Genomic DNA, 27,487 nt, shown 5'->3' on the forward strand with positions numbered 1-27,487 from the left:
CTAAGAGAGCAACCTATGGACACTACTTGCTAGAAATTGCCAGTCTCAGAAACGTAGAGCATATGTGTACATACAGGGAAATACAGATAGGGACCAGCACACAAAGAAACACGCAATTCTTGTTAAGGTTAATAAACCAGCTAATACTGTGCCAACTGTAAATTACCATCCAGATTTTTATTTGTTAGCTATGTTTATGAACGCCCATGCTGTTTTAAGCCAAAATCTTGTTAACCAATAATATGTGCTCACTGAATAAAGTTACATTTCTTGCATGAATAAAGAGATTTGTTTTGTTTTGTTTTGTTTTTAGGGGAATCAAAATAATTAACATGATTATTCTTATTATTATGGAGATGATGACTTTTCATGAACATAGCACCTTTCATCCAAATGATTCTCAGATAATTTTTTAAAGTATTGATGGGAATAATTAGTTTACATTAGTATTAGAAAGTAATCACTGAAACCCCTGCTTTTAACTGCAGAAACCATCAGATTTTTCTTTAAAAATGAGAAAAGCAAACAAATAAAACATTTAAAACAGAAGAATCCTATATTCAACTAAAAGTGAAGTTGAGGTGGCCCATCCTGCTAAGAGTCTTCTCTATGCTGAAGTTACATATGTAATTTAAAACAATCTCGTTTATTTTTCTCCATTTTGGTAGTTTGCTTACTTCTGGTTTTTCACTCTGGTAAACTATTAGATAATGATAAGCAGTTTAAATGAAACAGAAAAAGTTTAACAGTCAATAATCACTGCAGTAATTAATGTCAGTTTGTGTTTGGTGAATTCCACCTTAACATAAATTATATATAAAAAACTTTATGGTGGAATATTTTATTCTTATTGTCATTATCAGTTATATATATTTACTGCCACACAGTTGGCGTTTGACTTGGCTTTGAGATTTTGGCTGGGCTGTGGAAAAATTAAAGAAAGCAAAAAAATGATAAAAAAATAAAAACAATATTAAAAACAAAATAAGACTGAACCAAAGTTGTTCTATTTTTACTTCCATTGCCCAAAGAAAACCTTGCAGCAGTAAAATGCTTTAAAAAATCATTGGTTTCCTATTTGTAGCATACATGTCCCCTTTTCTTGTCACAGAAAGGAAAATGTCATAGTTGAAACCCAATCTTACCTTGCAACTGCAATCCAAAATAGCATTTTAAATGCTTAAAAATTTAGGTTATAAAAAGTGAATTGTGATACTGAAAGAATATAGTCTATTTTTAAACAGTATATATATAATACTACCACCACTTTCCAAACTGCAGTTTATAAAAATGTTTACAAGATATCATATTCTGTTATGCACAGATCCATGGACTTCCCACGACGATGAATGCTGCAAGACAAATACATCCTCGACTTCCACATTGATGTCTCTAAACATTAGCACATACCACAAATGTTCAATCGATTAGAAAATGCATTGATATTCTGCAGCTTACAATTCAACTGCTGAGCTTACTGTAAAAGCATTCAAATGTTATTTAACTCCTTTTGATGGCATGTGTCCTTATTTTCATATAGTTCCGGATCTTGCTTGCTTAGCTCACTTGAGTAAAGTGAAGAGATTTCCCAAATATTCAAAAGGATATATGAGCAAAGAAAACAACCACCTATACACTACATTTAAAAAAAATCACAGAAAATGAAATAGAGCATACGGCCCCCTATGTATGTAAGAGTGCATGTATATACAGATATAAATATATATATATTTATCAGGCACTTTGGTAGTGCTGGATATAGTTAAAGTTTGGTCATGTCTTACTTCATGCAAACAAAATTTCCATCTATGAATTCCTCCTGAGTTTCTCATGTGCATTTGCTATTCATTATTAGCCTTGTATGGTTGGAGCATAGGCTACAGAGGTCCTGTGTCAAGGCAGGATCTGAACTGCATTCTCCATTGTGGCTAGGCAGGAAGACTGGGAAACAGGTCAGAGAGGCTTAGGGGAAAAGTCTGGAGATGCCTTAAGCAGAGATTGGAAGGAACCTAATTGTGAGGGGTCACCACACTAGCCATACTAAGTGGCAGGTACTTATACAGTCCCTTCCCCACATAATGATATAATAGATTGCAAAAGCATGAGATAATGCAACTCTCTTAATTTCTCCATTCATTTCCAACTAAAATCACTCAACCTAATACTCAAGCTTTCAAGTCTGCCAGACATAACCAACTGAGGATAAGCTGCAGATACCATAACTGAGTAACATCTTGAACTCTTAGATTGGTAAGATTAAAAAGTTCTTGTCTAAAGCAATCTGATGAACTGAAGGAAAAAGGAACTTAGGATCAGATCCTCAGCTGCCAAATACTGTCATAGCTCCATTGAATGCAATAAACACTGTTGATTTACACCAGTTGATTTCTCTTAAACCAGAAAAGATCCAGAAGGACCAAACAATGAGATTTCAATTCACTTTGGCAGGCCATCACCATTTTCATTACTGAAAAAGTATTTCTGCTATGATAAACAACTGAGCATGAGGTTTTTCCACTGCAGTTCAAACCAAAGAAAACCTTCTAATTCAATATTAAGAACTTTAAGGCAAGAAATGCCACTTCCATTAAAGCCTCTTTCTTTACTATTGGAAGAGAGGTCTAACTAGACTGACAGCTAAAAGATGAAGCAGTAAATGGTGTTCAAAGAGATTTTTGATAATGTTATTTCAGGTCTTTCTCCCTGCAGCCTGGTTATAACATATCAACAGAAGTTGAAAATTGTCTCCAAAATCATTACATTCTATTGCTGTCTCTTGGCTTTAGGGGTCTGTCAGTTCTTCCATTCTAAAGTTCTACATTCGAAGTTGTATAGTTCAGCCATAACAAAATCAAAAATAAAATATGCTCCAGGCTAAGTCATCGCATTCTAGGGCTTCCCCCACATTTCAAGAATTAACGATACCAAAATAATCAATTTTGCCTTCACACAGTTTTGCAGTTCAGGACTTGATGTACTGAATCCTAAGCAAGAGGTAGAAAAGCAGTGCTAGTCCAAGATGCTGTTTTAAATGCTAATATTTCTTGAGTCTACAGATTCAGGAAAGAAAAAGTTAAAGAAATCACAGTAACTGTAGTTTTTTTGAGTTTACTGTCTCTCCATAGGCATATATTTGGGAGATATATGCCCCATCCCATGCACCCACACAAGCCTGGTCTTTATTATCCTTCCAGAAAACTATGTTCATACCAGCAAGTCCTCCAGGTATGGCTACACATAGATGCCTGGAAACGAAGAATACTGCAATCACTACCAATCACATGGCAAACACTCCTGGTGCTGTAGACAGACTGAAGAGTAAGACTTTGTATGGGTAGCAACCGTTGCCTACATAGAAGTAAAAGTAGTTCTTGTGTGCCAGTTTGATTGCAACGTGAAAATAGGCAACTTTCACATCAGAAGTCCAAAACAAGTCTTAAAAGGCAAGGGCAGGAAAGATGCAATCCAGGGTCAAAGTGGAACATGAACTTCCCAATGTAACCGGTCAACTTCTGAATATTTATAATGGTGCAAAAGCCAACTTTGTTTTTCAGCATGAGGAAATACCTGGAGTAGAAGCCTCTCCCCTCTGTAGTTCAGAGGCAATTTCATAGATTCAAAGGCACAAAGGCCCACTGTGTTTATCTGCTCTGACCTCCTGTCTCATACAGGCCATAGAACTTCTATAGCCCCATTCTTAGGACGAAATAAACCTCTACATCAGTGGTTCTTAACCTTTCCAAACTACTGTACCCCTGAAGCCTGAGTCCCACCCCCACGGGGCTGAGGCATGTAACTTAGTTTCATGGCGCCCCTGTGGCTCCAGGCAATTACCTTTCTTGCCACCCCCAATACCAGCTCTGCACTTGCGACCCCTCTAAAACTCCAGGTTAAGAAACACTGCTCTACACTGAGAAGCATCTTATAAGAGGGACACTTGCCAAGGAATTAGGAAGGACAATTCAGAGACAGCATGGGGTGAAATTTGATCAAGTAACTGAACTTAATAATTTTTAACAATTCCACTCCCTTTTGCAGACCATCTGCTCTGTTTCCCTGTAGAAGGAAGAAGTGAAGGTCAGGAAAGCCAAGTGCAGGCCGGTTCAAGGCTTCCAAGTTATATTTTAACTCTGAGGGCTGGCAGGTAAAGCAGATGTACGGAGAGCAGACATTAACTGCCTCTGTCTGGTGTGTTTCTCTTTTCCAATTCTTCTGTTAAGAGTGGGGATTCTGGACATCAAAACAGATCCATCAAGTGAAAGTTCTGTCTGATAACTAAATAAAGATGCTGTAATGCTTCCTTTGCTGAGGCTGTATAACCTCTCTTTCCCCAGTGATCTTGCAATGGACCTGGTTTGCTTCATATTTCATTTGCTAAAGGGTCCTCTTCACTACCTGAAAGAATGCCCCCCCCACACACACACACTTCAATGAGAAGACCTAGAACTCAGTTCTTTGCCTCGGTGAAGTGAAAGCCTGGAGGACTTAATCCAAAAGCAATGATAACAGATGGTGTCTGTCACAACTGCCCTAATGGAAGTGTCAGGTGCAGAGAATGCTTGCTTGGCTGTACATTCCCCTAAGACAACCTCTTCTTATGCTCTACAGGCAAATGATCCAAGCAGTGGAAGCATCTGATATCAAAGCTGACAAAGATATATGGCCAGATATGCAATGCCAAAAGAACAAACCTTCCTTCTTAAAAAGTTAAACTTCTTTGCATCTTTACCTGCAGGAAGGAACAACTTGGTTAGAAGCCCTTCATCATCTTTTTAACTGCTAAGACTGCCACAGTTTAAAGTGGTTGAAGAAATTCTGGAGTACTTGTCAGGGTATGGGAGATAGGCAATCAGCTTTCTTTGGTGCTGCAAGAACTAACCCTAGTGTCAGCCATGTGTCCAAGGGCACATCCAGTTCTTTAATCAGAAGAACATTTTCTCTTAAGGATATGAAAGAGCTGATGCATCTTTTTCTAGATTGCAGTGGTCAGACAGGATTCTCCTATCTCCTAACAGATTCTGTTTTCAATTTTCTGGTGGTGACACACACAAGGAGATCACATTGCCATCAGGAGATGCTAATATCCAGTCATATCCTTTTCTTCATGAGAAGACTGGTCTGAATCATCAGCCCCTTCTTCATGTGATGAAGGGAGGTCATGATGTATGCTGGCTATAGATGGGGAAGGAGGAACGAAACTAGTTTCATTGCAAGCAGGGTTGGAGGATGATCCCCAGTTCTTTTAGGAGAGACAGAGTTAGGAGGACAGTTAGGTTTACTTCAGCTCTTGTGGTCTACATACACTAAGGTGTAAAGGAGGACAAGGAATGGAAGACTCTAGAGAGTTGCTCCAAGAAGTTGTAGATGTGCTCATATTTAAGTTTCTCACAGAATCAGAGGGTTAATGATAGATCCTGAATATTTTAGCTGTCAAAGCCAAGGAGCCCTCTGGGTAAATCTCAGAGCCCAGACCAGAGAGCACCAGAGGTAACCAGAAAAGCCTGAGAACAATCATCCAGAGGAAACAGGAAATGTAATAGTTCAGACCACTGGTCCAACTACACCAGCATCCTGTCACACATACTGGCCAGTACTAGATGTTTCAGAGAAAGATGCAGGAAATCCTGCAGTAGGTAGCTATGGGATAACCTGTCCTTAACAAAAGATTTTCTTCCTGACCTCCAACAGTTAGGAGGTTGGCTTAAGACCTAAAGTACGATAGAGTTTATCTTCCTTCCAACACTCTTGTATAGGGTTTTTTTTAATTATTTACTATTAAAAACTCTGGATATTCATGTTATCCATATAAATGACTAATACCTTTTTGAATCCTGCTAACATTTTGGCTAACCTTTTCACAACTTACTTGTGCATTGTACAAAAAAAAAAAATCCTTTTATTAGTTTTTGAATTTGTCATCTTTCAATATCATCTTTTTGTATTATGAAAAATGAAGAGAACTGAAGCTCCCAAACTATTTTCTCTATACTATTTATTATTTTGCATGCTTTTCTCATGTCACCTCTTATTTGTCTCCTTCTTCCAGTGTTTTCAATCTGTCTTCATATGAGAGCTTTCCCATCCCCTAATCATTTTCATTGCCTGTCTGAGAAATCACTTATTCTGCAATACTCTTCTTGAGCTGGGGTCACCAGAGCTGAATGCATTGTTCCTAGTGACCATATACCATTGATTTACATAATGGCATTTGGCGTTGTGGGATAATATTTTTCTATTTTTCTCCATCCCATTCCTTATACTTCCTAATATTTTATTTGCTTTTCTGAGTGATGCTGCACTTTGAGCAGAGGTCTTCATTGAGAAGTCCAAAATGACACCCAGGTCTTTTTTTCCTGAGTTGATGCAGTTAAAGTAAACCCTCTTAGGTATATGAATAATTCAATTTATTTCCCCCAATGTGCATTACTTCCATTTACTCTGCTAGCCTACTGCCCATTCACTTAGCTTGGTTAAGCCTCTCTGAATTTCCTCAGTTTTCTCTGGTTTAAATTATTTTTTATTTAATGAACACATTGATACCAGTCTGCTCACCATTTTTCCAGACCATTAATTTCTATATTAAACAACACACTCTTAAACGTTTGTCATGATGAACCATGAGCTGCACTAAATCACACCAGCTGAGAGTTTGGTCTGTTGTACACAGGTATAAATGACTACACAAAGTGAAAGTCAGTGCAGAATCAACTCATTATTCTCATCTTATTATTCTATCTCCAATAAGCAGCTCTCTTATTTTGCACTACTGAAGCTGGGAACTATGCATGATCTAAGCAGAATTTCCATGTGCAGAACAAATGAAGAATATTCAATAGAAAATAATAGTATAGATTGGAGAGGAAAATTTTGCTCTAATAAACCCATTTTTTTTTAAATTAAAAATTTTCTTAATCATGGTAAAGAGCAAATTTGCTTGCATAGTCCTTGATCTCAGCCAATTACTTCTAATTTCAAATCCACATGTTTCAAAACTTCAGAGTTTTTCATTATATTTAATGAAATGTCTGCATCATTTTTTATATGTTGGTAGCAATGTGTGTCCAATTTAAGATACAACCAAGTACTCAACTACTTAGTACATGGCCCAGAAATGAGTCTCCTCGTATCATTGCTTCCCGTGCCAGTTACTAAAAGAATAGATACTCACTGAAACTACATTCACGAAATCGTCATCTGACAAGGTTTCTAGCATCTCAATGACGGAGGTTCGGATCAACTTCAGTGTCAGTCCACTAACACTCCCACTGCTGCACAGCAGACAAAACAAAAAACAGATTGAATGAGTTCAGTTGAAAACATACAGTGAAACTAGATTTTATAAGCCAGCTCCCATAGTTTCATACTTCAGATTGCTCCAGAAGTGCTTACTCAGCCCCAGCTCTTACCTTTAACAGTTGCTATGCAATAGCAGTACTTGCTATTAAAAAAAAAAAAAAAAAAAAAAAAGTCCAGGATTTGACTCCAAGCCATAACTTTATGGCTCAGAGAAACATTTATGTTACCTGAGCCATACTGACATATCCTTTACTCATTTTCAATTCATGATTGCCATAGGAATTTATCACATGCAAGTTATGTATTCCCTAAATATTCTTCTACTCTCTTACATTCAGTCAGGGCTTTACTTTTTCAGGGATCTAAATGGCCGCTTGTTTGTTTCAGGGCAAAGCTCAAATTATGGGGAAAGGGATGGAATTGCAAATGCTGATAAAACACACCTCTGCAACATAGAAGTATTTAACTGCATTTAACAGCATTAAATGCAATCTCTCCCACTGAGGCAAACAACCAATGAATAGATTTTTTTTCAGTACAAAGCAATCTGTGAGACATCAAGCCTGATGGTTCCCCCGGACCCTTGACATTAGCTTAACAAAGGAAGTCGTGACAGGGTTAAAGAGAAATGTTTTTATGAATTTCTTTCCTTACTTTTCATACAGCATGGAATAAATAACTGAATATAAACACCAAACCAGGGACAGATTTATTTATACAATGGGAAATGGCAACTGTATTTTATAGTATTTTATAACATTAACTTCATTAACATCATTGTAGAACATCCCTATTTGAATAATGGATGAATAAATGCAAATCAATACAACTATATTCCCGAAAATATGCCATTTTACCCTTAACATTTATTCCCCTGGTGTTTAAATTTGGTTTTACATTCAAAATTCTTTTTTTAAAAAAATCAAAAAGTGTTCACACTTTAACGTAGTTATTTTGACTGCTTAGGAATGTATATTTTGACAGCTCTGAAGGGGTTGGACTTTAGGCTTTTCAGCAGCCTAAGATAAAGTGTGGAAAACTAGAATACAATACTAAGCATACATGAGCTCTCACCCTTTTTGTCTCCAAAACCATGCTAATTAATTTTCAGACAAATGCAGCTCCTTGTTTCTAGTCATTTCTTGTGTGTTTCCCCTGAGTTATTTTCAATTGGTTACTTCAGTAATTTGAGATGTTGACAATATAACAACATCTGATGGATATAAAGGCATCCTAAAATCAAGGCCTTTTTTCCAACAATTCAATTATCTTTTTTTTTTTTTTCAACCTCATCTCTTCTTCAGCTTACAATAGTTTGTTCAAAAGGTGCCAAATATCTTTTCATCTCTCCAGTCTTCATATCCAGTCTTAAATACTTACGCATCAACTAAAATAAGCATGTCTTTTGGAGATGCAGCTCCTTGGATGTACCTGAAATAAATAAATAAATAAAAAGATATAAAAGATAATAATTTGAAAACATCACTCTAGCATTTGATCCAAGGACCTTCTGATTTCTAAAATCAAGTCTAGCTGAACCAAAGAAACTGTCCAATTGCATCTCAGGAGGAAATTCACGCACTGATTTTCTAAAATTTTCTCTTATAGCTTCTTCTAGGATAAACCAAGATTCCAATAGCAATAGTAAGGCCTGAGGGTAACAATTCACTATTCTTGTATGTTGACAGCAGAGAGGGGTGAATAGGATTTGAGAGCTAAACATATCCTGATGACAAGTTTACCAGGTGAATTATTCTAGCAGTCCAACTCAGACAAAGATGTTTTTTTTCTAACGAGAGTACAGTAAAACCTGCCAAGAGTGACCACTCCTGGGAGTTAGTGGTCGCTTGTAAGAGGAGGTCTCTCTTCAAAAGGTATATTATTGCTACCCTTACTTCTACACTGCTGCTGGCAGCATCATTGCCTTTAGAGCTGGGCGCCGAGCCAGCAGACACTGCTCTCTGGCCACCCAGCTCTGAAGGCAGAGAGCAGAGTGGTGGCTGAGTGTAAGGCTCCCAGCCCCAAAGGAAGTAAGAAAATGTGGTCTCTGGTCACAGATGACAAGTCATTGCTCTTCACAGTTAAATTATAGGCGAAAAATGTTACGTGGCCTCTGCAAGTAGTCACTCATGACAGGTGGTCTCTCTTCAGAGATGGTCACTAAGACAGGTTTTATTGTATATTTAACCAGTAAAAATGCAATATGCAGTAAGCAAAAAAATCTGATGGAAAAAATGCTAAAAAGCATTATTGAAAAAGAGCATTTTTAGAGAATTTGCACTAAATTTTAAATGGACTCAGTTGGCTGTAGTACTAGCCTAACCCTCAAGGAATCATTCCGGAAACCATTCTGGAAAACCAAACGGTTCATTTTGATCATCCTAATTTGGTTTGGTTTGTTGCCTTCAATAGAAGTGTTTAATGGTCTTATCTTCATGTCACTTAGGTATTTGTCTATCATGAAAATGCCTTTTGTATGGCAATACAGTATATAGCATATATGTCACCGACCCAGAAATCTAAACTGAGCTTATAAATACAGTGAAAATATTTTAAAATGAGGACTTTTAGTCCTGAAAAATTCATTATCAGAAGAGGGTTTAATGTAGTGTTTAGCACATGTTTACTATAGATTTTGTCTTTTATCAGAATATGTAGAATGTTGACAATTTCATTCTTCCAAAGAAAGCTTACCATGGTCTTCTACGAACGTCATATAGATCTATCTTGTTTGCAGTTCGGCTTTTATCTACCCATGGTGAGGCTAAAAATGAAAGAAGATATATTGTACTCATTTCAGTACATTGCACATGATTTGAATTAAGTGACATCATGCTAACAACTTTTTAGATAACATTTCAAACCTTCTAATATGCGGTATATCAATATTTCACGGTATTAGCACTATATAAATAACATGTGGTAGGTAGTTAGAATGCTTTTTATCATCATACACATTACTAAAAGATAGTTTTATTAAAACAGTTCAAGGTGAAAAAATCCTGGCTTCACTGAAGTTAATGGAAGTGTTACCATTGACTTCAATGGAGCCAGGATTTCACCTCAAGTATATTTTGGAGTGGGAGATACCTTTTAGGACAAGCAGATACTTTATAAAACAAAATTTAAAAAGAATATTCTGGTCTATGGAAATGCAAGTCTGATCCAAAGATCACTGAAGCTTACAGGAGTCTTTCCACTGATTTCAATGGGCTTCAGCTGAAATCCTAAATTAGGAAACAAATATGTAATAAAAGTATCCCTTTCCTGAAAATGATGTGCAACAAATGTATCAAGGTCTGCATAACCCCTGAAGAGGGAAATCAGAAGAAAGGAAAATTGTTTATCTTTGCAATACATCAGGCCTCGTGCAGCCCCAACATCCTCTACAGAAACAGATCAAGGCAAGCTATTTCCAGAAGATAAAGATATTAATAATTTCTCTCTGCACTTTTGGAGTCTAGAGAGCTTTCAAGTGATTAAACAAAGCAATAAAGATACCTGGGACAAATTCTGATCTCAGGTACACCAGTGTAAATCCAGAATAACTAGTTACCAACAAACCATGACCAACTCTACCATCAACATTATCACTATTCATTACTGAGTACCAATAATAGGACCAATCTCTGGGTAAAGTAGAAGATGATGATCTTCATGTGATGGACAAAGAAGATTTGTTCCTCCTGATATTAGATTTTATGCTTGTGACAGTGTTCATTTCCCCACATTTCAAATAGTTTCTCTGTCCTCTTTCACATCTCTGAAGTCACACTGACTTCCACTAAGTCTTTCTAAAATCATCACTATCATCTCTAACACAGGCCATGTATTATTTTTGTCTGAATTAAAGGGTAAGCTCCTTGAGGCAGGGAACAGATATTCTTATTTGCGCAGCACCCATTTTATTGTTGGTGTTCAATACATAATGATAAAGAACTTTAAAACAATATGAACCCATATTTAAGATTTGGTGAAACTGATCCAAGAATTCAGGTCCAAACTTCTCTGAACTTTAGGTAAATTCATATCCAATCTGAGTTTTGCAGACTTGGCTCATCTCTACTCAAAAGCTAAATATAAAGCGGTTACATACCAATGTTGTTAAAGAGCCCAGATATGAGTTACTGTGCATTCGATTAATAAAGGAGTATAATGATTCTATATGGTAAATGACCATTGTCTGCACCAGCATCAGACTATCCAAGTACAAATACTTACAAAAGGTGTAATCCACAAAACATAAAAAATAAAAATATATACAACTTTAATGCATACAGAAAACACACAGCATAATCTTTTACCACTACAGCTGCAAAGCACTTCATATTCTCTACTTGAAATTTCCCAGTCTGAGAGAGTATCATTTTTAAGAATGACTGGACTTCACATTTCTGAGCAAGTTTGGCAGCATTTACTGAGATATGCAGAGACTAAACACACGGGACAACAGCAATTGATTAATTTTGATGCCCTGGATGCAACGAGAATTTGTGTTTGATTAGTGTTGACTACATGTATTAATCCCCATCTTCTACAATTTAATTAACAATTTCCTATGTGGAGCTTTATCAAATGCCTTACTGAAATCCAGGTAGACTAGATCAACTGCATTTCCTTTGTCTAAAAGATTAGCTATCTTCTCAAAAAAAGAGATCAGGTTGGTCTTGGATGATCTACCTTTTGTAAAGCCATGTTGTATTTTATCCCAGGCACCATTTACATGTCTTTAACTACTTTCTCTTTCGAAATTTGTTCGAAGACTTTGCATACAACTGAATTCAAACCAATGGTCATGTAATTTCCCCAATCATTTTTTCCCCCTTTCTTAAAAATAGGTATTATATTAGCAATTCTCCAGTCATAGGGTATGTTCACATTTCTGAGCACATCCAATCCAATCCAAGTTATGGATTCAGCTAGTGCAAACTGGCATAACTCCATCGAAGCCCGTAACACTGCTGATTTAAACTAACTGAGGATCTGACCCTGATATAGCTAAATGTTTCATTTCATGAAAATGATAATATAAGTTATTTTAAGTGATTTCTTTTTTAAACTAAAAATTCTAGATGATCCAGAGGAATATAGAGGGTGTTTAGATTTATTGACAAGAGGACTTTGACTTAGTGTTGCAACAAAAATTAGGCGCCCTGTGGCCTTATGGAATCCACAGCCCTGTGTTAGGCTCCCAGACTTCCTATACAACGCACGGGGCAAGTTAGATGCCTAAGAATGGTATCCAGAAAAGTCAGATTGCTGAGCAGAGAGATGCCTCAATCAGCCAGTAGGAAATGCTGAGGAAAGGGTTGTGGCTTAAATCCAACCTAAGCCCAGGTGGACGGAGGCACTTATCACCTGGGATTTAGCTAAGGTTAGTATTTAGCTGAGGTTAGTCCTGCTCTGAGCAGGGGGTTGGACTAGATGACCTCCTGAGGTCCCTTCCAACTCTATGATTCTATGATTTATAGCATTCAGTCCTGTTCTGGAGGTATGCACCTACATATTTATTTATTTATTTTTGTAAAACACTGTTCTGGTGTTGTTACTTTCACCCTTATAACCTTTACCCCAGAGGTTAGAGTATTCACTGAGGAGGAGTATGGCCCAGGTTTAATTCAAGGACTTGAATCTGGGTCTCCCACATCATGGCCCTAACCACTGGACTATAGGGTCCTTTCTTGTTTTCTCTCAATCCAATGATTATTTAAATATTTATACGAAGCTTCAACCGGAGAGATTGAGATACCCCACCCTCCAGAATATCCCATAACCCACTGACTGGGGCATTATTCTGAAAAAGGAAGATGTGGGTTCAAATTCTTGCTCCACATCAGGTGGACTAGGGAGTTGAATTTACATCTGCCACATCCTAGGTGAAGCACTAACCACTGGAATAAAGAGGAGCACCTTCTCTCCTCTTCTGCTTTGTGCAGAAGTTGTGTGTTAAGGTAAATCTAAAAATGCCATGAGATTGGGCCCCATAGGTGAGGTAAGTAGAGAAATGCCATGCTGGAGGATCCCGTTGGGGTTTAGATGCTTGGGTGTCAGGACTGAAGCGGCTGTGTGCACACCAACTGGCAGATTTTTAGGCACAATGGAGACTTCAGTAGTGGAAACTTAGTTGCCCAGGAATTTTAGGCATATACAAGGTAAAGCGGCAGCTTAGTGGGGATTTTAGACTTAGGCATTTAGTTCCCTTGTGGATCTAGCCTCAAATATCTTGGTGTGTAAAATGAAAATATTAGAATTTGTTTGCTTTAAATTATCACCCTTCATTTAATAAAACAATTAGAGTCTGATCCCAAGGTACCTTTTATGTGCTTAACACCCATTGAAATCAACAGCAGTTACATATACAGGGTGCATCCTAACATCAGGTCCTTTAACAACTTAGTTAATATAATTTGGCAACTCTTTCATTATCATTAACTGGCAAAGTTTAATACTACTAAAATGCTCGCTTACCTACATTTACCCTTTACCTCTCAACGTTCCTATCAAATACTCTTGAAAGTCACTAAAGACTTTACATTCTGCAATTATTATTTTTTATGGGTTAGAATTAAAGTAAATATTAAACTTCAAATTCTACAACTTCCTGTCGACATGCATGGATTCTATCTCCTTTTTTCCCTTTTTTTTTTGTTAAAATGAATGATATGATATGAATTATATGAAACGTGTCCCCTGGTTTAGACAATCCCCATAATACACCACCTACTGTCATTATTATTCAAGCAAAATTCAATGAGCTCTATATTGTAACTGTGAAGACGGTGAGAGAAAGTTTTGCCTCAGACATGACCTGAAACTAGATTGTACAAACACTAATTAAACACTTATCTGTAAAATGGGGATAATGATACCACCTCCTGTATAAAGCAGTTTGAGACCTACTGATGAAAAGCTCTATAAGATTAAGATAATAATCATTATTTTTATTAATTATAATTATTATTATTATTATTCAGAGGTGTAGAACTTATTGCCATGCATAGTTCTATTGATTTTTATGAGCTTTTTTATAGCAATAAGCATTACATCTACCCAGAAGTAAGTGTTTGCAGGACTAGGCCCTGAATAAAGGAATGCAACATTTAATCCAAAGAGTCTCTCATTCAATCCAAGAATGGATTGAAATCCCATTTTAACCTCAAGTAATCATCATGATTGAATTATTAATTAATCTCAAATTATCTCCCTTGAATTAGGCTTTTTTAATGTTTTGTGGGTTTCAGTGGTGTCAAATCTGTTTGCTGTTTTGGTTGGGGTCTTATTAAAATTGCTATTTGTTAAATTGAATTGTTAAAATGAAAGACGTGGTAGTTAAATGATTATGTAACAAATTTGTTTACAATATTTCACCTGTGTTGATCTGAATTTAATTGATCCTGATCTATATTTTATCAGTATTTAAAGCTTGTAAATGCTGTCTACGTCAAGCTAATTACAGATTTATATTACAGAGAACCTTCATTAGAAGAGATATTCTTCTCTAAGGGCTGCACGTTGCAACTGACCTGTAAACAGAACACACATTGATGTCAATAAGGAAAACTGCATTTTTATTAACCATGTCTATACCATAACAAAAAACTTGCAGTATGACCCAGGTCAGCTGACTCAGGCTTGCACGGCTCTGGCTATGGGGATAAAAATTGTAGTGTAGACATTTGGGGTCCAACTACACTGCAGTTTTTAGCTCCAGAGCCTGAGCCTGGAAAGCCTGAGTCAGTTAACCAGAGCTTAGAGACTCGGTGATGTGGGTTTTTTTATTGCAGTGTAGATGTTCCCTATATGGCGCCAAGTCTGTTGAATATAAAAGTCAATTTCATGACGAGTCCTTAAATAATTCTTTTAAAAGCATTATTAACATTCAAGATTTAATTTAGTTTCGTTTCTAATTGATTAAAATACCTATTTTAATCAGATACACTAGAATCTGAATAATAGGGTACATTAAAGACCCATCTCTGTATGTTTCATTGTAGTATACGACATCCTTGAACTATGTCATCACTGCAGGGTTCTTTGTTGCACACGATATATTTTAGTCGTGCTCTCGTTTGATGTTCTACTTCTTTGGCATATGGTAAAGACTTTATATTTTCCTAAAGTACTCATGTTGATTTCATATCCCTTCTTTGTATGATCTTTGCATTAGGGAGATGAAGGTTTGGATACATTCCAAGCAAGATTTCTTCATGTTGTTTTTTGATTGCTAAGCACATAGGAATCTTCTACTTCTCTGACTATTGAAATGGAGATTACAGGCTTTAAAATAAAAGTAACCTTACTGGGGGAAAGTTTATGTAGTAGAGAGTCATAGTGTTGAGTGTGAATGTATATGCAATCCAGTTGTTGAATTTCTATTAAATGGATCTGAATTTTATAATAAAATAGGTTTTGCTACACTGTATGGTGATTTGTGTGTTATATGGTTTTCAGGCTGTAGTTTTTGCTCTTTGCTATTTCCTCTCTGTGTTGCATTCCTAGTTATTTTATATGACTGAGGCCAGGTCTACACTTACCTTGAATTTAGGCGGCAGCGGACGGGAGTTATGCAAGCTATGCAGAATAGGTTGCGTAACTCCCGTTGACTTTGTAACTCCTCTTCTACATGGCATCTTCACTGTGCTGGACAGACGGCAAACGTGTTCCTGTCAACACAGCACTACGCCACTTGAGGGGTGGTTTTAATGCATCAGCTTCTGGATCGATTGAGCGGGTCTTCACTGACTGCTCAATCAATTCGGATAGATCGATCTGACTGTGTTGAATTTGCTGCCGTCAATGAAGACATACCCTATACTGTATTTTTAATGTATTTTCTAGAACCTTAATGGGACCAATAATAATCTTAATAATTTTTGCCCAAATTAACTTTAATTTATTCTTCAAATCGTCTTTTCTCCAAAATGGAAATATTTAGAAGGGTTAATAATTAGTGAGAGTGTTGGCATCAACAGATGATTTCTTAAACATGGATCAGACAGCTATTTCTTTAAAGGAAATTGCATCTGACAATCTCTAAAGGAGACGTTCACATTGGGGCTGACTTCTAAGCAACCCCAGCATCAGGCAAGATAAAATTGTTTACACAAGTCAGGAAGTTTGAAGTACAACTCGTAGCTTCCTAACCATTGCCACTATTCCAATTTTAACAGTAATTCTTGTATTCAAACCAATCAAAGTGTGGAATGTGAGACTGCCTACACTCGAGGTGAAATGTATTAAACAGCTGTCTCCTAAGCTTATTACATTGAAATGAGTGCCGACTTGGAGTCAGCTGGTGAATCAGTGGCTTAGCAGTATTATCCAACTAGATTTCAGTAATATATGCAAAGGCAGGGGCCTCATCCATAATTAAAATCATAGATGGCTGTCACTTTATTAGCCACTGCCCTTGCATTAATCATCATGAATCACTGAACAGGTTCTCTGTATGCTGAGGTGGATTCTGCACAAGACCCCATATAACACCAATGTGACGGTTGTTACATTAACACCTCATTGAAAAATGAACTCTTTCTACCCAGTTTCTCCAGGCCCATCACAGCAGAAATCAGAAGGCCCAAGTTCTCACAGCTGATTACACCTCTCCCAAATCTCTATGTCATGCAAGAGGCGTTCAACCCTCTTGGCTACTGGAAAGTGGTCAAAGGGAGATAGTCTGTTGAAGTTGAGTGAATGACCTCCTGCCTGAGTAGGTTTTCACCACCATCCCTAGAAATGGAAAACTCACGATGAAAGTTACAATATGAGGTGAAATGGTCACCCAGCAGTGGTGAGTCCATCCCATGCTAGCCTAGGAGATGGAATGGGAAAGGAGGTCAGTTTAAAGGGTAGTACTTTTGCTGACACAGATAGCACTGCTGCCAATTAGCTGGGTCATGGAGAAAAATCATGGGATTGCAGGTAAGAGAGCCATCCCTGACCACACAGATGGCGCACCCAGTGGTGAAGAGCTTAATTTGTGGTAAAGAGATGGTAGAAGGGACTCCACCGACTTCTCTAAGGGAAATATTTAATGTAACTATGCAGTATTCAAAACAAAATACCTTCTCACTCAGTTGCAAAGCCTCTGTGCATGTGTATCAGAGAGAAAACTTCTCCATAGTTTTTTAGTTTTAGTGAATGACATTGTCCAAACAAGCGGACACAGGAAAGAGAACACAGACTGCAGCAGCACAGGAGATGTTAATGCTATAGGGAGCAATCCCATTGCTAAACCAGTTTTCATGGGCAATGGCTTTCTAATTTTTTTCCTGGTGAAGTTCACCCTGGCAAAGACTGTCTCGTGCAAAGTCTTCTTTGCCACTTAAGGCCTACATTTGCTCTGAGCAAATGAAAGAGGGAGGTAAGCAGAATGATGACACATTCCTCAGAACCTCATGCCAACGTGGGTGTGGACTGGTAGGCTCTACTCCAACCCCAAACAGGCTGGCAGTGAGGCTTGCATTAGGGCAGGCTTCCGTTGGGGCAGGAGCTACTGAATCCATGATTCCACAGGCCCAGTCTTCTTAACACCCAAGGAAGGAGAGGGGGGGGTCTGTGGTTGTGTGTACTGTACTGTACTGTAGCCCTGTACCTTGCCTTGGGGTGGGGATGTATTTAGCTCCGCCTTCCACCCAAATCAATGAGAATTAAACTGGCATGGAACCCAATATTTCTGCCTTTATATGGACAAAGTGAATTTCAACCCTCACAAGCATCTGTAGCTGATGTTACTGGTATCTGTAAATTAAATACACCGCTGAATGGGGTAAGAAGATTCATAGGTTTGGAGGTTGTAAAGTACTTCAGCAATGAGCCTCGTATTTCTCAATGTCATTAGTGAAGATGACATCTCATAAACATTAACTGCAGAGGTTTCTATTTAAACGATAAATGCACTGCAGCCGTGTTACCTTCCACATAATATATGAGGACTGGCCAAGGTGTGAACATTTTGTTGCCAGAATTAAAATGCTTTCATGTGATTGACTTGGCTTGCTTGCATAACTGCAGGCATTCAATATGACAGCTTTAGAAATGTGAGACCCAATTAAGTGAATCATTAGAGATTCTGTGTCATGAACATTGTAAGAGCAACAAACATTGTAGTCCTTGGCCTTTCTTTGCAGACATTAAAAATTATAAAGTGAATAACGATCAGCTAGAGACTCAGTCTCTATGTGATGAAAGCATTCTGACTAAAACGTTAATTGCACTGATAATTTACAAGCTGAAATACTTAGAACATTCATTTTCCTCACTCTAAAGTGTCCTATACATTTCCATTTGTAAAAAGGGAAATGTTAGTTACACAAAGATGTATGAAAAAGCCCACAAAGTTCTCCTTTAAACTTTCTTTTTGCAAGGCTTCAGATTCATTTCATATGGATTTTTGAGACTTGCTAGTCTCCTATTATCAGCTACAGTAATGACTTTCTTTAGAGAGTTCAATATCATGGCAAAACTATTATTTGGCATTAATGGTTAACATAAGAGCAGCTGTGCACAGCAAGTCCTGCATTTAGAGAGATACCATTTTATTTTATTAGAAATTGATTTTAAAGCTGTTCCATTATTAATTTGCCTTAGCAGAGAAAGCTTCAGTAGTTGAGTGAGACAGGCTTCCGTTGACATCTGGAGAGATTTTCAAAAGAATTTTTTTTCTCAATGTTTTAAAAAACTTAAGACTTGCTCTTATCTAGTTTTCATTAAGCAGAGAATTTCAGAGCCTTTTACACATATTAAGGGGAAACGTATCCTTCCAGATACCCATCTTCAGCACTCAGTTTTCCTTACATATATAGTTCTTGTGTTAAAATCTATGGACCATCTAGTTACATAAGGCGAACCTAGTATACCAAATGAGTTACCACCATAAGGACTTGAGAGGGAATTTTAATCTAATTAATTACATTTCTTATCACCCTTGGGAGATGGGTAAATATTATATCTGTTTTAAAAGGGGTAAACTTAGGCAATGAGGCTAAAATCTGTGCGCTCAGTGTGAACCAGTGGTAGAGACTGGAAGGAGTCCAGTAGTCCTGACTCCCAGTCCCCTGGCCTAAGGTTGCACAGATCCTGCAAAGTCTTTTGCACATACTTACTTTTAAATATGTGAGCAGTCCCAGCAACTTGAGTGTGACCTACTAGATAGATCACTAGACTGAGATGGAAGAGACTTGGTTTCTATTCCCAGCTCTTCGACCTCAGGCAAGTTACTTCACTAGTCTGTGCCTCAGTTTCCCCAACTGTAAAATGGGGATAACTATACTTCCCCTTCTTTGTAAAGCACTTGGACATCAACTGATGAAAAATGTAATATAAGAGCCAGGGATTATTACAGAATGGAACTACACCAGAAAGTAAAATTAAGCATGGATGTAAATGTTGGCAGGATAGGAGGAGAGGGGAAGGGGCAGTTAAATTATAACCAGGCAACTGGTCAGCAAGGATTGGTGACATATTTGTCTTAAAAAAGCCCTTTCACACTAGCGAACTATGCAGGTAACCAGTCTGTATAACCCACCTTCCTATCATTTCAGTGGTAATACATCATCCCGGAGTTTTATAAAGTGGTCTGAAAATAATGAAGACCAAATTATGCCCTGGACACTAAACTCTTTTATGGCCAGTTCTGAAGGCTGGTGAGTACTTTCTGACATTTTGGGATCAGGGCAGTGAGCAGAGCAGAGGTGGTAAGAGATTCTTGCCAGAGGAACTTCCAATGCTTTCACCAAGCACCCAAAATTTCCTGAAACTATCTAGTTAGGGTATCTAACAAGAAGTAAAAGAGAGTCCTGGAGACAGACAGTTTAAGGACTCTCTCAGTAAAATTCTGATTGTAGCTTCATCCACCAAATTGTTGCTACAATTGTTAAATAAAATAGTATTCTCGAGGAAGTAATTGAAACTTGAGACGCCTCACTTCCTCAAGAATATTATTCCAGTCTCTTTCTAATACAACAGTGGTAAACTACATCTACTGCACTCTCCTGGGACAGTTGATTCAGTTTTGCTGTCTATACTATTTCACATAATTAATCACTTATCAGAACTGAGAGTTTGCTTTAATCTAGTCTTTCTTCTCAGCAATGCTGCGCAGACAACCTTTCTTAAACTGTATCTCTATATCATATTAAACTACAGATAAATGCTTTCCACTGGTTTATTTGACTGTAGTCCAAAACATAACAAATCCTATCATTAAAGGTCTTATCCTTTGAGCGATAACATAAACAAAAGGAAAGGTGAGGGAATGATTAAAAGGCATTCAGCAAAGGCCATATAAACGCAAAGTAATTCTTGAGTTTAATTAGTAATTAGCAAAGTGAAAATAATGTGTTTCCCATAGCTTCGTTATACTGATTCACTGATTAATCATTATAATCCCAATTACATCTGTAATTAGGAAGGATTTCAAGAGACATTACAAAGGGACATAGTTGGTCTGTATCTACAGTTCCATGAAATCTACCCAGAATTCTATGGTTAATTGCTCTTTTGGGCAGTTGCTTTTTTACAGCCCAGAAGTGAAATTAGATAGCAGGACAGATGTCACACAAAATGTGAACAATTTAGCAACTGTCATCTTTTCTGTCCATGTGGACCTTTCTGTCTGCATGGAATCCAAGTAAGGTCAGTGAAGCTCTGTGTGAGTGCAAGGGTCAGTCCACATAGAACTAAGAGCAGGACCAACTGAATGACTGAGATCCTCCCAAACCTCAATGGCAAATAATCCCTCTTTCCTCCTACCCAATGTCTAACCCCACGTAAGTAAAAACAAAGCAAAATCCAGATGAAATCAGTGAAGTTCAAGACATAATTTTCTCATTTTCGAAATGGTACTTTAGCAAAAAAAGAAAAAATAAGGGACATTGAACATTTTAAAGGCTCTCAGATGAAAGAGTAAAGCTATAGTAATCTCAGACAATTAAATTATATCAGTTAAAAAGGAACAAATAATGGAAGAGCTCATATAGTCTCTGAGCATGGATCTATATTTTTTTAAAAATAGCATGCTTTGCTTGTTGACCAGCATCAATACTGAAAGATACTTATCATCGACCAATACACCATTCCCATGATGACTGTCAGTGGAAGCCCCGCTCCCCCGGGGCTCAGGCAGTCAGACCCGGTTTGATTAATACGGAGAGCTGAATAATGGAGGCTCACATAAATAGGGTTCTACTGTACATGAAAACAGGATCTGAGTACACAGTGAAGTCTCAAAAGAGGGCAAAAACTGCCAAACTACAGCAAGCCAAAAAAAAAAAAAAAAAAAACCCACATGATTTTTAAGCCAATCACATGATATTTTCAAACTTGACTTATTTTTTGAATACCTGGGGTTGGTGATATTAAATAGGACACTATTACTGACTTACAAATCAATACAGTGGCTATGATCCTTCCTTACAGTGTGTATGCATGATCCCCACAGGATACCCCTCATAAGGGAGGGGCACTGGCTGGCGTTCCAGCTAGTGTAACAGAGAGGGTGGAAAGGGATGTGGCCACAGTTCACGACAATTTGGCTATTCTGTCTGTGTTGTGGACTACATAGGACTGTTATATGCCACTGCAATTTAAAGCAGCCCTAGGGGTGTTGTAAATTGTCAAAGGCTGGTCAGGACCTCAGCATATGCCAGAACTAGGGAGATACTACCTGAAGCCAGCTTCCCCACTCTTCCCCAGCGCCTGCTTCCAGAACAGAAAAGGGGCAACCCAGAATCAGAGCTTGTATGTCCTCATATTCTAATTAATTTGTGCTTCAGCAGGCACTACTTGTCACGCTGGTTAGATGGGGGGGAGCATTTAACATATGGTTTAACATCAATATGTCAAAATCATAGTAATTCATGTTAGATATGTCATGACAGATACTGTTAGAAAAGTTGTAATATGCTAAGTAAGATGATAATGCTTATGTTCATGTATTATATGTGAAATGGAAGTTATGGATGTATTTGATATTTCTGTATGTCAATTTGGGTTGGCTGGGAAATACCCCAGATTGAGTGGTGGCAGAACAGTAGCCGGCTTAATGGCCCATTAAGACACTCACAAATGCAAGGGGCCCAGGAAGAAACTAAAGGCATACCTGAAGAGTTACCAGGATTGGCCCATGTGACTCTGGACTCCATTTTATTTCTTGTAATATTCCACATGACAGCATGGCCAAGGCCAGGAGGTATATAAGGCCGAGCCACAGAATCCATTTTGTCTTTGATCCTGTTCAGCTACAGACACATACCTAACTCTGGATCAATTCATTTGTAATTGAACCGAAGGACTAAGACCCATTCAGGTATTGGATGTATACCAGAGGAACTATACAAGCTTGCAACTCCACAATTCTCCCAGAAACTGGATTTATATGGACTTTCAATCATTTGTATGTATCTGATTTGCTTTGACTCTAACATTTCTCTTATAGTTTATTTCTTTCTTTTTACAATAAACCTTTAGTTTTAGTTACTAAAGGATTGGCTGGCAGCATGGTATTTTGGATAAGAGCCAAACGTATATTGATCTGGTACTGTGGTTGACCCTTTGGGGTCAGAGGGAACCTTTTTAGTATAGAGTTTAAAGAACTGATCTCTTTACTGGACCTAGTGGCTGATTTGGGAGCCAGGGACGGGAATGCAGTAAAAGGGGGCTGTGTGCATTTGCGTACCGGCTTCTTATTAACCGATGTGGGAAATCAGAAGCACAGTTTGTGGCTGGTTGGGAAGCCTGACTTCAGTGTCACCCACCAGCGCTGGGAGAATCCACTCTCCGTTTACAGCCTGCCCTGATCTTGGCATTTTCAGGTGCCTACCCTGGGCACGGACAGGTCACACTACTATAAACTAATGTGCAACTGTGCCAGCCCTCAACGAGTTAATGTATGTATGTATGACATTTCCTGTGACATAGGAATGCTCTAGGAATCTCCATGAACAGGGCATAGGGTTTGTTGCAATAAATTATACAAAAATAATGCTCTGGCCAAAAAATTAAAATTAAAACAGCAACAACGTTTTAGAAAAAGGCCAAATGTCCCTGGTCATATTATTTTAATCAGCACATTCTTTATTCTGCACATATGCAAAATAGTTTAAACCATTTATTAGCACTGAACTCTCCTCCACTTCCACCCCCAGCCAAATAGTTTAACCACTGAGAACCACTACTGAGGTCTCTGCTGTTTTAGCACTGCAGCAGTGGTGCAGAAAGGCAGTCAGGAAAGAGTCTCTTGTGGCTTTAGGGAAGGTAGCAGAGATGTCTCAAAATGTATTAGTATTTCTGCCCTCTCTCAGCCCCCCTCCCTTAGGGTGACCAGATAGCAAGTGTGGAAAAATTGGGATAGAGGGCAGGGGGCAATATAAGACAAATCCCCAAATATCAGGAATGTTCATATAAAATTGGGACATCTGGTCAGCCTATATGGAGCCCAGCTTTGAACTTGGCAGCTCAAGGTTTCAGTAAAAACAACGAGAGTCCTGTAGCACTTTAAAGACTAACACATTTAATTTCTGCAGGCATATGCTTTTGTGGGCTGTAACCCACTTTCTCAGATGCAAGGAATAGAAATCAGATAGGAGGTATATATATATACACATCCCAGGGTAAGGAACAACAATGAGGAAAGTAGGTATAAGCAAAGTCCATTCAGTTAGAATAGTTGAGGCCTATTCACAACCATTGATTAGGAGGTGAGAATGTGTGAACAGTGACAATTACTTCTTGTAATGAGATAACCATTCCAAGTCCCTATTTAGACCCAGTTTGATTGTGTCAAGTTTGCAGATGAGTTCCAGCTCTGCAGTTTCTCGCTTAAGTCTGTTTTTGAAGTTTTTTTGTCGAAGTATGGCAACTTTCAAGTCAGCTACAGAGTGTCCTGGAAGATTGAAGAGACATTTTTATGTCTGATTTGTGTCCATTTATCCTTTTGCGTAGTGACAGTCCAGTTTGGCCAATGTACATGGCAGAGGGGCATTGCTGGCACATGATGGCATATATTACATTAGTAGATGTGCAGGTGAATGAGCTCCTTATGGTGTAGCTGATGTTATTAGGACCTGTGATGGTGTCACTAAAGTCGACGTGTGGGCAGAGCTGGCAACAGGATTTGTTGCAGGGGTAGGTTCCTGGGTTAGTGTTCTTCTTGTATGGTGTATGGTTGCTGATGACCAGACATGCTACTTTATTTTGCAGGGCAAAGGCAGGAAACCACTTTATATATATGTATATATTGAAACTTAGTGGATCCAGTAGTCCAGTAGACCAGTTCTGGATAAGTACCTGCTGAACCAAAATGCTGGGCCCAGTCAATTCCAGGGTGCTGGAGTCCCCTCACACCAGAGGGATAGGAGTATATGCTGAGTTTGCCCGTAGAATTTATGCAGTTGGTTAGTCTTACTTAACAGGTCTCATTGGCAGAGTCACATACTTGGCCCAGACAGACTGTCCTACCTCGGAATTTGGTGCTATGAAACGAGAGGTGGGAGGGAGGCAGTGGTGCTGTAGTCAGAACTGATGTGTGTACATATCTCCCAACATTTCAAGTGGGTAAAGGGTGTGGGAGGCCCGGTGGGGGAGTTGCACTTACCTCACAGTGGTGGCTCCTTGCAGCTCCTGAGCCTCGGGGCTGGCTGAGCTCATCTCCCCACTCTGGGCACTGTGAAGTGGCCTCTGGTGTCTGCATCACAGGACTGCTCAGGTTTGGCCTGGCCCCACTAATAATGGGGCAGCCAGGCCAAATGTGAGTGAGTTGCACTGCGACCTGGCACATGGGGTCACAGTGCCATTCACTCCCATTTGGCCAGACCACCGGGAGGAGGAGGAGGAGGAGGAGCAGGGGGGGTGGAGGCCAATCCTAAGCAGTGCTGTGACCCTGTGCACCAGGGGCCAGGTCACAGTGCCCCAGAGTGGGGAGCTGAGCCCAGCTGAGATCACAGGACAGGAACTGATTCAAGAAGAGGTTTGGGAGGGTGGGGGGGGGGCAAAGCGAGACAGTCCCACAAAACCCAGGGCTGTTAGGAGGTATATTTATGGAATGTATTAGGGAACAGCGGATTGAGATTTCCTGTTCAAAGGAAGGAAGGAAGGAAGAAAGCTGTGATATGCCCAAAATAGGGTTGCCAAAGAAACCGAGACATCTTGATTATCTCGATGACTCAGGTCACACCAAAGAGTTCTGTCTGCAAGCATGCTTCCTTGGACCATGGGCGATAAACTTTACACTAGTGCAGGAGGGTCCCATGTCTTCACGGCCTATGGTTGTAGGTTTGACAGGATTGTACACAAAAGGGTCTAATAGCCAAGGGAACTCAACCTGTTTTCACTGAAAATTCCTTTATCTTTCTGTTTAACTTTCCTTTCTCCCTTGCAATCAGGGCTGGATTTACACTTTATGCACCCCTAGGCACAGCATCTTCAGCGCCCCCACTGACTACAGCTGACCTTCATATTGTCCATGCAGGGAAGAGGGGGGCAGAGGGGCTGGGGTGAGTGGCTCGGCCAGCTCCGGGTGGGGGGAATATGCTCATCCCTGGGCTGTGGTGTTCGGCCTGGCCGGAGGGTCCCTCAGGGGAAAGGAGGAGAAGCAGGGCAACAAGGCCCTGGGAGAGGGGAGGAGGACCTGGGGGTGGGACTAGAGTTCTGGTACTCATGTGAGGCCCCCAAATTGGCCAGGCCCTAGGCACATGTCTACTGTGCCTAACAGAAAATCCGGCCTTGCTTGCAGTCTCATCTACTGCTTGATATAGCATGTTTTGTATGAGTCTCTTTCAGATTTAGGTTACATTCTGTCAGACAGATGTTTGTAAATAAGCACTTTCTTGTCCATCTCTTTGTTACAACATCCCCATACAACCTGATTCAACAAGCCCTGATTTCACACACATTATTATAGAATCATAAGATCATAAAAACATTAAGCTGGAAGGGATCTCAAGAAATCATCAAGTCCACCAAGTCTCTGTGATGCCAGTTAAGTTATAGTTTATCTTCCAGTTCATCCTGTTTATTCCCCCTGCACCTTGCATTTGTGTATAGACATCTAAGATTTCCCTCTGATTCCCCCACTGATTTCCCTCTTCTTGTTCCTATGGCCCTACTGTAATTTTCCATGTCTCCTGCAACATCTAACCCTCTGATAAGGTTGATTTTTTTATACTTGCCTGTGGGCTTTTCTCACCTCCCCTCTTTTAACCTTGTTTAGGCTGTTCCTTCTTTCTATAGAAGTTAAAGTTTGCTAACAAAGATTGATTCTGTTTGTTTGGTTGATTGGTTGGGTTTTTTTGTTTAAATCTTTAGCTCTGTGAAAGTGCTTCTATTTAGCAGTATACTGTTGCCAAGGATATTCCATATATTAGGTTTGTGATACTAGGTCTAGGAGCAAGAATGCCTTTGATAAGGACACATTTGTCACTAGACACATTTGTCACTAGAAGTCTGAGGCATTAAAATTGCCAGTCACAAACATCACTTAAAATGTTTTTAGCCATCTTACCTCCCTAGCCTGAAACTTATGCTAGCCAAAGTTGTTAACGTCACACATCTCAGCTGCTGTTACAATTATTATCCCATGCCAGAAAATTTGGAAGAGATGCTCTAGAAAAATACCTTTTGGCATATTACATGATAATCTATGGGGTTAGTGCATTTCATTTTAAACTGATAACATTTTACCTTTTCAGCATGTTACAAGTAGATATATGTTGGATCACTAGTAAAATGATCCACCATGGCTTGCAGTGAGCACTTCCAGACATAAGGAATCACAAGAGGATTTGGAGGTCTCTGGCTTCTTTACATCAAGTCTCAGCATACTGCAAAAAGCAGCCTCTGCTGCTACAGGCCCATAGGGAGAGCAGAGACAGGGACTGAGTGGAGCCTCATTTCTTTCCCCAGCCAATGTGGGGGATAATTCTTTCTCTCATCCTTTGTTCAGGGGGCAGTATAAAGCTTTTTGCTTTGGTGTTTTTGGGTTGGTTTGTTTGTTTCAAAATCTGTACATGCTGCTAGGTTTATATTATAGAAGGCAAGGTCGAAGAAGTTGGAGTTTCCTAGCAGCTGATGGCTTTAAGCCCAGATAGATTCAGTAGTTCATATTTAAGGGCTAGATTGTGAGTCTATTTTCTCCACTAACTAAGGTGTAAACTGGGGTGGGTGTACAATTCACCCTCCAACTCACCTGCTATTC

The 27,487-nt window shown here is 38.9% G+C and overlaps 1 protein-coding gene across 11 annotated transcripts in view; it reads right to left on the reverse strand.

Annotated features, from left to right (window-relative positions):
- CACNA2D1 (calcium voltage-gated channel auxiliary subunit alpha2delta 1) overlaps positions 1–27,487 on the reverse strand; it is a 623,614-nt gene that overhangs the window by 148,795 nt on the left and 447,332 nt on the right. For all 11 annotated transcript variants that reach the window (XM_067564557.1, XM_067564550.1, XM_067564549.1 and 8 more), the window contains 3 exons: positions 9,991–10,060; positions 8,677–8,727; positions 7,169–7,268 (listed from right to left, as the gene is read on the reverse strand). In XM_067564557.1, coding sequence (XP_067420658.1) covers positions 7,169–7,268; positions 8,677–8,727; positions 9,991–10,060 — 221 coding nt within the window. The remainder of the gene's footprint in view (positions 1–7,168; positions 7,269–8,676; positions 8,728–9,990; positions 10,061–27,487) is intronic.

The sequence above is a fragment of the Emydura macquarii genome, unplaced genomic scaffold (assembly GCF_026122565.2).
Source record: "Emydura macquarii macquarii isolate MOO-44397 ecotype Brisbane River unplaced genomic scaffold, CSIRO-AGI_Emac_v2 contig_2636, whole genome shotgun sequence".
NCBI lineage: Eukaryota > Metazoa > Chordata > Testudines > Chelidae > Emydura > Emydura macquarii.